At 38.2% G+C, this 15,945-nt stretch overlaps 1 protein-coding gene across 1 annotated transcript in view; it reads left to right on the forward strand.

The window, feature by feature from the left end:
* Positions 1-15,945, forward strand: part of C13H1orf87 (chromosome 13 C1orf87 homolog) — a 67,285-nt gene that overhangs the window by 34,631 nt on the left and 16,709 nt on the right. Inside the window, 2 exon segments of the mRNA XM_074376374.1 lie at positions 391-488; positions 13,175-13,239. Coding sequence (XP_074232475.1) covers positions 391-488; positions 13,175-13,239 — 163 coding nt within the window.

Here is a 15,945-nt window from a genome sequence, read left to right on the forward strand (position 1 = left end):
ATGCACACCATAATAGTAACCTTACTAATGGAACAAGCTTCTCTGGTAAATCAAAGTAGATGCACAAAAATACTTTGCAATTTACCTGTGTAATAAATGTGTATAATTTCTAGGCTTTGACCACTCATTTCATGGTTGACAAAAATGAAAGATCAGCATTTCAAAATGCAGTCGCTTCTGAGTAATGAACTATACCTCTGTGTCAACCAAATAAACATTTGCTGTTGACAAGCACTCAGGTGGACATTCTTGTCCTGAATGCTATCCTAAGGGTATAATGCACTCTTGGTTATTAACTCTTAGTCAAATTCATAAAAGTTCTAATTATGGGAGGGAAATTCAAACCTTCATTTTGTTATATTGAAATTTCAAATATTGCCTTATCTGCAGGTCAAGGCTATATGTGGGAAACATGGGTTACATCTGACTTTGAGTCTTCTGGAAACATTGCTTAACCATGAAGATTTGGGCCACCACGGTGAAATAAAGTAAGTTGATTTTTTTATTCACACAGTTTTTTATTAGAATATCAAACACAGAGATCTGTCTTTAGGATAGAAATTTTATGTCTGAAGCCATCATTTTTATCAGCTAAAGAAAAAATTAAGAAATGTCTGCTTATATTAAGACCAAAGGTCTTCTTGACCATAGAAAAACAAAAGCAGTAGATTTCCACTTCCAGCCATTATAGACTATCAAGAAACAGATTTGCCATTCCACCTTAAACAACTAACAAATAGGACGAAATAGATGAAGCAATACTTTTCAGACTTTGGACATCAGGCAGCACAGAAGAGTGATTCCCAGAAGAAGGAAGTGAGGTAAGAAGAGGGAATCCAAACTGAAACCGGCATTCTCCCCAAGCTAAAGGGATAGAGCATGAAGTGCAGGAAAGCCATGAAGGCTGGGATGCCCAGTGCAAAGTAGCAGAGAGGAGAGATCCCCAGAGGATTCCTTCTGGAGATTTCCACAGAGTTGCCTTTGAGTCTTTCTGTGAAGACTGAAAGTGTACTGTAAAAAGGTTCTTATACTATTAGCTAAGGAGTATAATTTTGTTTGAACAAAGAATGTGTCAGTATTGAAATACTAATAGAGACAATTATGAGGGAGCATAATCACATGTAAATACTAAGAATAGATGAAAAAGAGGGAAAAGAAAACAAGAAATAGAACAAATTGAAAGTAAATATAAATAAAGATGATAAATTTAAACCCAACCATATCAATAATTACAGTAGGTATTAATGATTCAAATGTACCAATTAAAAGGCAGCAATTTTCATAGATGCCAAATCCTCACCAAAATATTAGCAAATGGAATCCAACAACACATAAAAAAGATTAGACATCATGACCAAGTGGGGCTCATCCCAGGGACACAAGGGTGGTTCAACATATGCAAATCAATCAATTTAATACATCACATCAGCAAGGGAAAGGACAAAAACTACATGATCATCTCAATAGATGCAAAAAAAGCATTTGATAAAATTCAACACCCATTTATGATAAAAACTCTCACCAAAGTGGGTACAGAGGGAACATATCTCAACATAATAAAAGCTATATATGACAAACCTACAGCCAGCATAGTAAACGGTGAAACACTCAAAAGCTTCCCACTCAAATCTGGGACAAGACAAGGATGCCCGCTATCACCACTCCTATTCAACATAGTCTTGGAAGTCCTAGCCACAGCAATCAGGCAAGAGAGAGAAATAAAAGGGATCCAAATTGGAAAAGAAGAGGCAAAAGTGTCACTATATGCCAATGACATGTTACTATATATAGAATACTCTAAAAGGTCCACACAAAAACTACTATAGCTGATCGAAGAATTCAGCAAGGTAGCAGGTTACAAGATTAACGTTCAAAAATCAGTTGCATTTCTTTACGCTAACAATGAGTCAACAGAAAAAGAAAGTAAAGAAACAATCCCCTTTAATATAGCACCCAAAGTAATAAAATACCTAGAAATAAATCTAACCAAGGAGGTGAAAGAATTATACACAGAAAACTATAAACCATTGTTGAAGGAAATTAAAGAAGACTTTAAAAAATGGAAAGATATCCCATGCTTTTGGATTGGAAGAATCAATATTGTTGAAATGGTCACACTGCCCAAGGCAATCTACAGATTTAATGCAATCCCTATCCAATTACCTGGGACATATTTCACAGAGTTTTCAGATTTCATTGAAAAGCAAGATCCAACTAAATGTTGTCTGAAATGAACCCCTTTAAAATATAAAGATAGACACACTAAAAATAAAACAGTGGAAAAGATAGACCATACTAACTCTAATGAAAAGAAAGCTGGAGTGGTTACATTAAAGTCAGACAAAGTAGATTTTAAATCAAGGGGCATTGCCAAAAATTCAATTCATCAAGAAGACATACAAACATACATGTTCATGTCCTTAATAATACAGCTCCAAGTTACTTGGAGTAAAAATGTAAAACCAGAAGGAGAAATGAATTCACAGTTATAGTTGGAGAATTCAACATATTTCTGTCAGTATTTGATAAAACCAGTAGACAGAAAATGAGTAAGAATATAGAAGACAGACTATATTATCAACTAACTTAATGTAAGTGGCAACCATACTCCACACAACAGCAGAACACAGATTCCTTGTAAGCATACATGAAATATTTAAAGGATAAACTCTATTCTGAGCCTAAAACAAGTCTCAGTTAACCATAAAGTAATTGAATTAGAAGTCAAAAATTAAAAAAAAAAAACAAAACCGTGGATTCTCCAAACATCATGAAACTAAACCATACACCTATAAATAACCAATGGTCAAAGAAGAAATCACAGGGGAAATTAGACAATATTTTTAATTAAATTTATTTAAAATCAAAACACAACATACCAGTAATCTTTTGTCTTTTTTCTTTTTCTTGCATTTCATATCCAATCCAACAGTAATCCATTAGTAAATCAACTCTGTCTTGAGAATATGTCCAGAATCTGGTCCCTTCCCACCACCTTTATTGTTACTTAACTACACCCATCCAGGCTACCATGGTCTTTCTCCTGGATTACTATAATAGCCTCCTAACTGAATTCTGCTTCTTCTTTGTCCCTAGTTTATCCTCAGTATAGCAGCTACAGTGATCTATCAAAGCCTAAAAAAGTTAATGCTGTTGTTCTGCTCATAACACTGCAAAAGCATCATATTTCACTTAAAGGAAAAAAAAAAATCAAAGTCCTTCTAAAGGGTCCTACATGATCTGCCTCCATCACTTTTCTGGCTCCATCTACAACTCCTGTTCTAGCCACACTGTGTTCCCTGACGTCCTAAAGCACACCAGGCACACATCCACTTTAGCACCTACCTTCTAAATGATTCCCCAACCCAGAATGGTCCTTCCCCAAACGTCTTCATGCTAACTCCTTCGCCATCTTTAAGTTTTTGCTCAAATGCCACCTTGTCTATGAGGCTTACACCGAACACTCTACTTAATGTTGTAATCCCCTCACATGTTCTCCCCCTTAACCTGCTTTCCTTTTTCTTCCTTCTATACATTTATAAACTTTTGATATATTAAGTAATTTGCTGGTGTATGATGTTTATTGTTGTTATCTGTCTATCTCTGATTAACTATAGAGCAGGCAGAATCTTTGTTTTCTTTATTGATATATCTCAAGTGTCCAGACCAGCGCCTGGCACATACTAGGTATTCGATAAATATCTATGGAATTGAACTGAACTAGGGGAAGAATAAAGCCTCAAAATATTCTTAGGGACGCAGATACATGATTCTGCCTAATCCTTAGCTCATGGTCACATTGAAGAAGGCTCTCCCTAACCATCTCATCAAAATCACGTTCCTTGTGCTGTATTCTCTCTTAGTATTCAGTAATGTTCTTCCCTATCAATTATCACTATTTGTAATTATGTATTTATTCGTGTGATTTGTTTATTTAATGTCTAGATAGTGATCTCCATGCTGCAAGTGTCATGACACATTATATTCCAATGTTTTGTGAGCCAGTGCTTGGCACATGGTAGGTACACAGTAAATACTAGATTAATCTACTTATTCATTCATTTAACAAATATTTGCTGAGTGCCTACTATATACCAATAACTATTTTAGTCATTGGGAATACAGATATGAATAAAACAAAGCCCCTTTCTTCATGAAGCTTGTATTCTACTGGGGAAGAGAAATAATAAACAAGCTAGAATATGTGCCATATCACACGGTGATAAGAACAATACAGAAACACAAAGAAGGATAAAGGTTGGGAATATCAAGTGACAAATAAGTGATGATAGGAGGTTGAGCCTGGCTTGTGAATTTCCACTGGACCAGATTTGGACATGGGAGTTTCCCTTCTCTAAAATCTTGGGGGGCTTTGGGTGAGAGTGAGGGCGGGTGGTTAGACAGCAAAAGCAAAAAGTGGGCCAAGAGTCAAATAGAAAATCAATATGCTAAAACAGAGAGTCCCCTAAAGGTACCAGTATAAAGGCAGAAGATGCAAGTATCAAAGTTCACATTATACCTGGTACAGAGTATACTTAATTAGAAGTTGGGGTCCAGAACCAAGATTCTGGGAATCAGAGACATGAGAATAAGAAGAGGGATTGGGGAGCATATGAATTTAAGGAACCTATAGTTACATCAGTATTCTCAGTTTCACACTATCTTATGCATATCTCCGAGAAATACTCTGATTTTTTTATTCACCTGTCTTTGACCTTTGAATGTTCAAGGACATCAAAACCATGAGACCAATGAAGAATTGCATTTGTAAGTGATAAACCTGTTTCATCCTTAAACAGTCATTGGCTAAAGCTTCTTCTGTTGAATTAAATCCATTCCGTTAAGGTCTTTGTATGCAAACCTATATCCTTAAGAGATTAAAGATGCAATTTAGACACACATTTTAGAAGCTGAATGCACGAATCATTATTTTAGTACATACTGTCCATTAATCTGCTGTTCAATTGGGAACCCATTTGGAATGTGGCTGCTTAATTAGCAGGATTCTAGTGTTGAGCTGCTTCCTGATTAAATGTCCTTTAGAATCAATAAAACATCAGGAGGGATTATGGTTTGTGGGATTAGCCCCATCTAACCAAATAAAATGAGTTGTGTTCTTTTCTTAAACTGTCACGTTGCAAGAGCAGATGAGAGGAGCAATTTTGAGAACGCTGCTGCAACGTTGTTTTGTGTCTGTGTGTGTTTGTGTGTGTGTGTGTGTGTGTGTGTGTGTGTTTTAACATGGAGATTTTGTTTTTTGCCATTTGCCTACCAATTAGCAGAGACATTAGTGAATGACTGCCAGGGTAAGGCGATTTTGAGAAAGACTTGATTACAATTTCAAATCTCTACTCTGAATCACCCTTATGTAAAATGAGTTCGGGTTGTGTTGGATGGAAATTATTATCCCAGTTCTTGGCCAGAAACACGTAAGTCAGAATTAGCATTTAATGTTTCTGTGTGACTTAGCAATAAATGGTAATTAAGGAGGGCAGAGAGAGAACAGGAGGCAAACTAATACTCTAAAATTGTATTGGCAAAATTAAATGCTTCAAACCCAGTTTAAAACGTAGGCTCACAAGCCAAATTGTGTTGGGGGAGGGGATAAAGAATGAAGCTGCAATGGAAGCTTCATAAATAGAGTGGTGTAATTGACACAGCCATGAGTAGAACTTACCGTACACATCTGGCCCACTGTTGAGAGTGCAATTAGGTTGAAAAGGACTGGTTTGATAATCCAGGAACAACCAGAGGATTTTAGGAGATAAGGGAAACATGAGGTGTCTGATTCAGCAATCACTTTTTAATGGGAATAGGTAAATTGTTAGGCAGTGAGCCATTAGGGACGTGGTGTGGATCTGCCCCTTGGTTGGGTCTTGGAAACCAGATGTAGCTTTGAAGAGTTCATTAATTCCAATCTTTGCTTCCAGATCCCGTAATTCATATGGGGTGAGAATAATAATAATAATAATAATAATAATAATAATAATAATAATAATAATAATAATAATAATAATAATAATAACAATAACAATAATAATAATATATTGCTAATAAAGTTATTATTATTATTATTATTAGCCAATAGTTATATAGTGCTAGCTATATTCTAGGCAATGTTCTAAGTGCTTTATAAATATTAAGTCTTTTAAACCTTGCACATATCCCGTGAGATAGGTACTATTATTCTTCAGATGAGGAAGTTGAGACTCACAGAGGCTAAAACCAGCATGTCACTGATAAATGAATCCATCAGTAAGGTTAGGCCAAGTGCAGGCTCTGTAGCTTCGAGGTGCTGTCTTTCAATACACTGTACCAGCTCTTCTACAAGTCCAGTGAAACTTAAAGACTTCTAGAATAGTGACTAGGCACAGGGGCTTCAGGGAAACTGTCCACCCTTGGGCTTGGTGCTGAGCACAGTTCTGGGTTTAAGGAGCTCAGTAACCTCCTGCCCTAGGATCCAGGAGAGGTGCAGGACACAAACACAAATGTTCCGGGGCAAGTATGATCCAAAGATGTCCGGGGCTTGCAGGCAGCCTCCCCTCACAAGTTTAACACCTCCACTACCCCTTCAAGCCCCGATCCGTGCAGAGGAGCAGCAGGAGAACTAGAATCACATGAGCCTAGATGGAAATTCCGGCACTGAAATGCGGTTGCATTGAGAAGGGGGGCAAGTAACTGATTTCTCTGAATTGTAATTTTCCATCTGTCAAATGGAAAAAGAATCCTTTCATCTGGATTAGAGAGGTTATTGCCTGTGTATCAGGGAAGGGCTTGCTTCTCACAGTAAACTGGAAGGCAAGAAGAGGACAGTTTAGGCTACATGATTAAGAAGGTGAAAGCAAAGGAAGATGCAGTTGGATGAACATCCCAACAGCTGAGTTAAATGCTGTGAAAAATGAGCTCCCGACTCGAGGGCATAAGGATTGATGCATGTGCACCTAATATGTCCAGGCATGGGGCTACATGGCTCATCTCATTTCATAATCCAAACAGTCCCATGAATTAACATGTTTTATATCCACTTCACAGATGAGTAAACTGAAGTTCAGAGACCTAAAGTAAATTGTTCCCAGTTGGGGTTCTTTAAATCTTTGTTCCTAGTGTGGGCTGAATTTATCCCCCTCCCATTTGTAAGTTGAAGCCCTCACCCTAGGCCCTCAGACCATATATTTGAAGATAAGATCTTTAAAGGGATGGTTAAGTTAAGACGAGTCTATCAGAGTGAGCCCTAATCCAGTCTGACTGGTATCCTTATAAGAGGAGGAAATCTGGACACAGAGTCAGCAAGGGTGGGCTCACACAGAAAAAAGACCGTGGTGTGGGGACACAGTGAGAAGGGGGCCATCTGCACGCCAAGGAAAAGCCTCAGAAGAAGCTAGACCTACTGATGTCTTGATCTTGGACTTCCAGCCTCCGTCATCGTGAGACAATACGCTTCCGTTGGTTAAGCCACCCAGTCTGCGGTGAGTTGTTATAGCAGCCCGAGCACACCGGACAGACCCTGAAGGCGAACAGCCTCCTCTGTGGCTGCTGCCCACCTGCCTCCCCTTCCCAGCAGCTTCTGTGCCCCTCAGCTGGAACGGTAGGTAACAGGATCCCCAAGGGAATGGCTCTAATGGTTAAACGTTTCAAGTCATGGGACTTAACCTATGATTCTAGCAGTCTTAACAGAGCTGGCTCTTCAGCAGTCTTCAGTGCCGTGTCTCGGCAGAGCTTGGTGGGACTTGTAGGAGCCAGCCAGATGAGAGACGGCAAGAGCATTTCAGAGGCAGAAGGAGCAGTGGGTGCCAGGACGAAAAAGCAAGCGATGGATGGGCCTAGAGATATCACACTAGGTGAAGAAACTCAAAGACAAGTATCATATGATATACATGGAATAAAAAAAAAATGCTTCAAAGGAACTTATTTACAAAACAGAAAGAGTATTACAGACACAGAAAATAAATGTGTGGTTACCTAAGGAGAAAGGGGGGAGGATATACTGGGGGTTTGGGATTAGTAGATTAAAAACTACTATAGATAAAATGGATAAACAACCAGACCCTACTGTGTAACACAGAGAACTATACTCAATAACTTATAGTGAAAAAATATGTAGGTATGTATAAGTGAATCACTATGCTGTATACCAGGTACTAACACAACATTATAAATCAATGATACTTCAATAAAAAAAATATTTTTTATAAGCAAGCAAAAGCAGAGCAAGTTTGGAGAGCTGCAAACTGTTTGTTATGACCAGAGCACACATTTCACAAGGTAGAGAATGGTGATGAGCTTAAGAAGTAAACACCAGCACACCTTTCCTTTAAGCCTGTATGAAGCTCATAGTGGAACCTGTCACCTTGTAACTTACTTCATCAAGATTACAAGACTGTTTCCATGAAATAGCCCCCATGTTCTGTTTTGGATGTGTTTGAACTTTTATTTTGTTTTGTATTAATAGATAATGACCTTTTTGTATAAGATTTCACCTGCTTAAAAACCCTTTATTAAAATTCCAATGAACAAATGAAGAGGCAGAAAAACACACCAGAGGCAAAAACCTATTGGCACTCCAGTGTCAGAATCTAGAAAGAATCTCCACTAACTATAAACAGAATCTGGGAACATGAATGAGTCAGCTCTCCAGGCTTTGCCCTGCCTACTTAGAAGAAGTGCAGAAAACGGAAGATATTTTGTCCCTTCACCACAGCCTTCTGCTTGACTTGGAGGCCCAAGTCTTATCCAACCAGAGCAGGACACAAGGTGCTACTTTCTTGAGTACTGAGTACTGTTCCTTTCTCTCCTTCCTTTACCCAAGATTACACACCCACACATTTGCCCACACACTGCTTTTCTATACCAATGCAGAGAGCACAGATCCCAGGAATAACAGAGCAGAAAGTTGGGGTGAAGAAGGCAGGAATGGCTAAACCTGGCTGCAGTGTTTGATTCTGGTGTAATGTAATTCCTGGAAATGTAAAGTCACTTGGTTTCGAGCAGAAAGAGGAGGTCCCTGGTATTTGCATATGCTGAGGAGAATGTAAAAAATTAATAAACAGAAATCTCAATTAAGTAGAGTTAGGAGACTAGAAGAGGGAGCTCCTATGCCCTGTGATGACAGCAAAACCCAACAGGAAGAAGAAAGACTCCTCCTGTTCCCTGGCAAGTGTCCCATAGACCCTTTGTTTACTCTAGCCGTCCCGATTCCCTTTTCCTCCCTATTAAAAATGTCCTCTTTCCCTTGCTGTACAGGGACTAGCATATGGCTCACCATGGTTGCAGACCACAAATTGCCATTCTCTGCTGATCCTGAGTAAACCCATCTTTGCTGGAGAAACATCTGTCAGTCTGTTTGTTTCAGGCCAGCGAGTGTACTCATTGTGGCACACTACACCAATGTAGTGTCTGATACCCAGCAGGTGTGGTGAAAAGGTCTCACCTTGAGGTGGTCCTAACTGAGGGGGCTGAGAAGCACCAGGCATTGGTGGAAGTTGTCACTCACCCCTTGACTGAGGCACTGAATGAGCAGGGAGTAGGGCCAAGGGGAATCTATGCAGTTCTGTTGGGTTGTGCTGAACGTAAACAGTTCCTCATCTGATACTGAATAAAGAGAAAACCCCAACGTAGGAGGCCTAATTTTAAAAAATACTGTGCAACATGGAGCAGTAATCACGATCTTGCAGACTCCAAATAACAACAAACTTTTAAAAACGATTTACTGTAGAAGCTGGAAAACATTTAGAAAGCCATTGGTGTTCTCTATAGAATGTAAGGAGCCATGTCTCTATTGGAATGAGTTGGAAAGTAATAAGCATAATGAGATTAAAAAGCTATTAAAAGGAAATTATTAAAATGAACAGAAGAAATTAAAAGGAACTTGGTGAAGTATGGATAGTTTCAGGGAAACTGAAATTTTCACAGCAGAAAGAAGTAAACAGGATTGCAACTATGTTTGGTGATAAATGTTAACTAGACTTAATTGTGATCGTTTTGCAATACAGGGACATATAGAATCATGTTGTACAGCTGAAACTAAGATTTTATATGTCAATTGTATCTCAATTTTAAAATTATGAGACAATCAAGGAAATCTGAATATTGCTAGATACTTAATGGTATTAAGACATTTATTTTAAATGTTTAGGTCATTTTCTATGAAGTGTCAGATAATAAATATTTTAGGCTTTGTGAGTCTGTAGTCTGTTGCAACTACTCAACTATGACATTATACCCAGAAAGAAGCCAAAAACTGTGTGTGACAAATGACTGTGGCTATGTTTTAATAAACAATTATTTACTACCCCCCAAAAAGGTAATCAGAAATCAATAAATAGCAAAATTAAAACTAGAGAAAATCTAGTGCAGAATGTCAAACTCGAGCAGTTTTCACAAAATCTAGAGAAAAAGGACAGAGAAGAAAAGAAGAAAGGATAGTAGAGATAGAAGAATAAGAACGGAGACTGAGCGTAAGCGGCCTTGGCACGGTGGAATGAGAAACAGAAGAACTGGACAAGAAGCAAAACCAAAAGCCACAACTAAACAAACTTTGCAGATGTGGGAAAAAAGAAAAAATAAAAAAACAAAAAAACAAAAACCTCTGTGTACAGACTGAAAGGCTTCACTGTGGTCTAAGATAAATTAAGAAGAACATGTACTTATGTCTAGCCTGACAAAACTGCTGTGTTACAGAGACGAAGAAAATCATTTAAGGATGCAGGTCAAAACAAAATAAAACTAAATCTAAGCAAACAAAGGGAAAGAAAACAATGATAAATGAACCCAAATCAGACTGACCTCAAACTTCTGCAATAATAAATATCAGAAGACACTGGAGCCAAGTTCAGGGAATTCCAAAGAGGGGAAAATGTAGCTGAAACCAAGTTACACTGCATCCATGTGTGAGGCCGTGGAGTACAGCAGCGCAGGACTTGGATCAGACAGTCAGGGGTTAAATCCTGGCTGCCCCATTGATCCGTGTGGCCTTGGGCGAGTCATTACTTGTCTCACAGGATGACTTGTTTTTCTCATTTATATGAGAGAATGCACGCAAAGGACCCAGAACACTTGCTAAAGTCCATTTTAATTTAACCAATTTGGTTGAAGTTAGAATTTGAACTCAGAACCTGCCAGAATCTAGGCTCACAGACCTCGTTCTCCAGTCTTGACCTCCCTCACTCAACATGGGGAGTTTGGCACCTGCTTCTGTGATTAGAATTATAGTGTCTGTTATGGCAACAATAACCCATTCTCACATTTAAGTTGTCAATGTTTCTAAAAGTTCCTAGAGTAATGTAAAAAATATGTAAGGAAGAAAACATGATATTAGAAGGATCTTAAGGATGTCATCGGTCATCAGGAAATACCCAAGTTCAATACTTAGAAAAATTTCCTGCAATTTCTTTCCCTGCCTATCAGCAAACATTCAAGAAGTGGGAGGAGACTTTCTGACGCCATTTTGTCCAGATCCCTTATTGCACATTTGATAACTTCTAACAGCTCTGAAAAAATAAATGTTATGCGATGTGGAAGTATCAGTGGATCCATGCTCTTGCTTCTGGGTGGTTGTTGTCATTGTTGTTCAATGGATCAGAAGATGCTGTAGCCGTGAACCTGACCCTCCTAAGAGGAGGGAGTTGCAGGAAACGCAAAAGACAGGAGATGCTTCTACTGCAGTTCATTTCCAGATCTGTGCAACTATCAGATCTTTGTATGCTTATTAATATTTCTTAAGAGTGCTACTTCAACTTTCTTTTCCCTGCCTAGCCCTTCAGCAGCTGATATAGCCATCAGCTTGTGACTCTGCATGCCTGTGCCTTATCTATTCTTGTCCCCAAAGTAACATGAAGCTCTGGAGGTCACATTTTCTATGCTGGCCAAAGAATTTTTCTGATTTGACGTATAGGAAAAGATTTATGAGTTATAAGCAAAACAAACTAGTTAACATATCTAATGAATTGTTTTCATTTAAAGAGAATAAAATCACATGACATTAAAATTCTAGTAGAAAACCCAGGATGTAGACTCACAACTGGATCTTTATATTTTCTTGACTCCTAATGGGCAAAGAGGTGATAAAAATTCTTATCAGTTGCAAATTGGTTGCTAACAATAGAAACTGCCTTTGGCTAACTTAAGCAAAAAGAAATATTTTGAAAGGATATGGAGTTACACACAAAGTTAGGGGAAAATGAAACTTGAGGAAGCACCAGAACCAAAAATTAATGAGAGAAACAGAGAGAGAGAGAGAGAGCGGGAGAGAGGGAAGAAGGGAGGAAGGGATGGATGGGGAAAGTGATAGATAGACTGAGATTTCTTAGACAAGGTGGGTCACAACATTGGCGAGGAGAGGACATGGGACATTGACTGTAGCCCATTCCCCAGAGAAACGTATCTATATATAAGTGGAGAGTGGATGCTGAGCAAGCAAATATAAGTGATTTTCACTACCAAAGTGTTTTTAAACTACTTGTAAGTTTTAAATAGCTCCCGATTGTCACATGCCCACATGTTGCTCAATGAAATTTCTGCTTGGGGAGTTCACTAAATATTGTCTGTTTGCACTCAGCACCTATTTCTATCCCCTTCTGTTCTTTCCTGTGTTGCAATACTTCCCAAGGAGTTTTGGAAATGCTCTTTTCGGCCTTCCCAAGTATGGGAAGTATTTTGGAATTGATTTAATTTCCATCATTGAGAGGCAATTGCAGGAGATTTGAATGACAGGAAGAATGGGGAGAAGGGCAGTGATATTTTAAGTATTTATTATTTTCCTACAGCAGTAGCAACTTCAGACCCTGGCAGGCATCAGTTTTTCCAGTGGCCAGAATGCACTTTGCACTGCCTAGTTGCCAAACTCAAGGTCGGGGGCAACTGAGACGTCAGCCAGAGTTTCCTGTGGTTCCCTGGATGCCAGACTATCTGCTGAGGCCTAGCCCTTAGTTTAGCAGCAAACACTGACCTCCATTCTACTACTCCTGCCTTAATTTTGTGGGCACCTGATTTCCTATATTAAAGCCATTTCTAGTAGAGACACCTAATGTAGTTTCTGTTTCCTTCATTGTGTCCTGAATGATACAGGCATCAAAGATACCTTTAACACCACTGTCCATACAAACTTTAAGCTTTGTTACACATTCTTCCAGAGTTTCCGACATTGATCATCAATATTATGTTTCCTTTTCTTGCACAGATGGCGGAATTTCGTTGAGTTGTTGAGCAGAGCTTCCTCTGATTTATCATCTGATTTGCCTATAGGTGAGTTTGGTTATGTTGTTCCTGAGAGAGCTATCGTTGTCTCTATGGCTTAGCCCCGATGGTTTCCTTGTTGGGTTTCATCTCATTGCTCCCAGAAATGTAAATGGCTCTCCAAAGAAGAAAAAATAAAAGTGAGGATTGCCTTAATGGCTATTCTTTTAGGTCAGCTGGATCAAAAAAGGCATAATTCTCTAAGTTGTATTATATCATAAAGCATTCTTCAGTGATAGCCCTTTAAGATAGATATAACACACTTGTACAGGAAGCTGATACCATGCATCAGAATTTCAGTTGCACAGTCCATTAGACCTAAGAATCCCACAGCTAGGTAGTTATCCTACTGATATCTCATCAAAAAACTCTCCAAGATTTATATATATATATATACACACACACACACACATACATACACATATATATATACATGCAATTTTTTGTACATGTTTTTAAAAGTGTAAACAATGAAAAGATCCTTCAAGGACTATTTAATTAAATTACATCATATTCAATTGATCAACGGTGCAGTTGTAAAATAACATGCTGGCCTGGTACAGGAAGATTTCCAAGACATATTATTAAGTAAAATGATAAAGATGAATTGGGCAAAATATTTAGCAATTAGGAAGTGCTAATTATGACAGGTGAAAAAATATGCATTCATATTAATCTGTTGTTGCAATTTCTCTATTTACTCCATCCATCAACCATTTAACAATTACTCTTTGGATCAGAATGCAAAGTACTGAGAGTCTGAGGGGGGTTAGTATATCAGTTTGCATTCCAGTGGAAAAGCAGAAACCTCACTAGGTATTTCAAACAGAAGAAATTCATAGCAGGGGACTGAGGGATTGGTTATATCAATACTGGAAGACTGAAAGAGCAAAAGAGGACGGTGAGTGTATCCACTTCCCTAGGACATTGGCCTAACAAAGTGCTATAAACCAAGTGGCTTAAAATAACAGACATTTCTTCTCTCATGTTTCTGGAACTAGAAGTCTGAAATCAAAGTGTCGGGAGGGCCATGTTCCCTCTCAAGACTCTAGGAGGGAATCCTTTCTTGCCTCTTCCAGTTTCTGGTGGCCCCAGGCCTTCCTTGGCTTATGGTTGCATAATTCCAATCTCTTTTGTCTTCACGTGTGGCCTTCTTCCCTCTCTGTCTCTTTATGTCTCTGCCTCTAAATTCCCCTCTCCTTTTTTATACAAAGACACTACTGTTCATTCAATTTCAGGCCCACCCTAATCCAGAATGACACCATCTTACCTTGATTGCATGTAAAAAGACCTTGTTTCCAAGCAAGGTCACACTAACAGGTTTCAGTGATACCTGTGTTAGGGGACACAATTCAACCCATGACCATGGGGTAACCCAGAGATTAGTAATTGTAGGAAGAAAATACCATCATTAGGGCAGAAGGTGTACTATTAGTAGAATCAAAGATCTCATAGAGTGATTGTGAGTCTGGCAAACAAACAAAAAAAACTTCAGGCAATATTACTGCTCTGCAGAGCAACAGGAGTGTGGGGTGCTATTGTTGCATTGTTGTAATAGACTGTTGCTTACTGAGAAAATGTCTTGATCTTTTCCCATTTGTACTTTACTATCAAGATGAACTATGATTATTAAATGCTCTTGGGCACTGCGTGGGCCATTTATTTGCTTGTTCTCTAGCCCCACAGATAAGCGTCATAAAAGGGAAAAGGGGGCATTATAAGACACTAAAGACAGCTAGTCACTTTGGATGTGCATAATTATGAATTTTCTCATTCCTGGGGCCCTTTTTCCCTCAAAGATTCTATGATAACCCGATTAAAATTATTCATTTATATATATATAGTCTCATATTATGAACATTATCACATTTAGAATCACAAAAATCCTGTGAACTTGTTTTAAATGTCACATAAATACTTAATATCTTTGATTTAGACTAAGGATAGAATGGACTTGGCAAAATCAACTAGAAGACTATATAAAGTATGAAATAATATTTCTTTGAAAACTATTATTTGGAATTCAAATCGCACAACTAGACAGAAGGGAGGAAAAATCACTCTGTGGAAGAAGTTAACATCTTATAAAATCTCTATAATTATTCATACAAAATGTCCAGCATTCAATTAGAAATGATCAGGAATGACACAAAACAGGGCATGGATTTTCAAATAACTGTAATTAATACGTTTAAGAAAATAGATAAGATGGAGAATTTTGAACAAATAATTTGAATCTATAAAAGGAACCAAATGGGATAGCTAGAACTAAAAAAATACAAAAACTAAATTAAAAAAAACTCAGTAGAGGGGTTCAACAGGAGATTGGGCACAGCTGAAGAGAGGATCAGTGAACTGGAATATTGTTCAGTAGGAAATATCCAGGTTGAAGCATGAATAAGAAAAGACAATGGAATATGCAAAAAAAGAGTATGTAAGAGACATACAGGAAATGGTGACAATATCCAACATACATGTAGTGAAGTCACAGAAGGATGGGAGGAAGAGACTAGAGCTGAAGCAATATTTGAAGAAATTATGACTGAAAATTTTCCAAAAGTGATGTATTATCTCAAGCCACAGATCCAAGAAATGCTATAAACTCATATGAAGACAAATAAAAAAGACCTTAGCCCCCTCCCAACATGGTGTGTTCTAAGGTCTTAATATTTTACAAAAATGAAGTGTGGCTCCAACTTTGAATCTCTTCTCAAG

The sequence above is a fragment of the Camelus bactrianus genome, chromosome 13, assembly GCF_048773025.1.
Source record: "Camelus bactrianus isolate YW-2024 breed Bactrian camel chromosome 13, ASM4877302v1, whole genome shotgun sequence".
NCBI lineage: Eukaryota > Metazoa > Chordata > Mammalia > Artiodactyla > Camelidae > Camelus > Camelus bactrianus.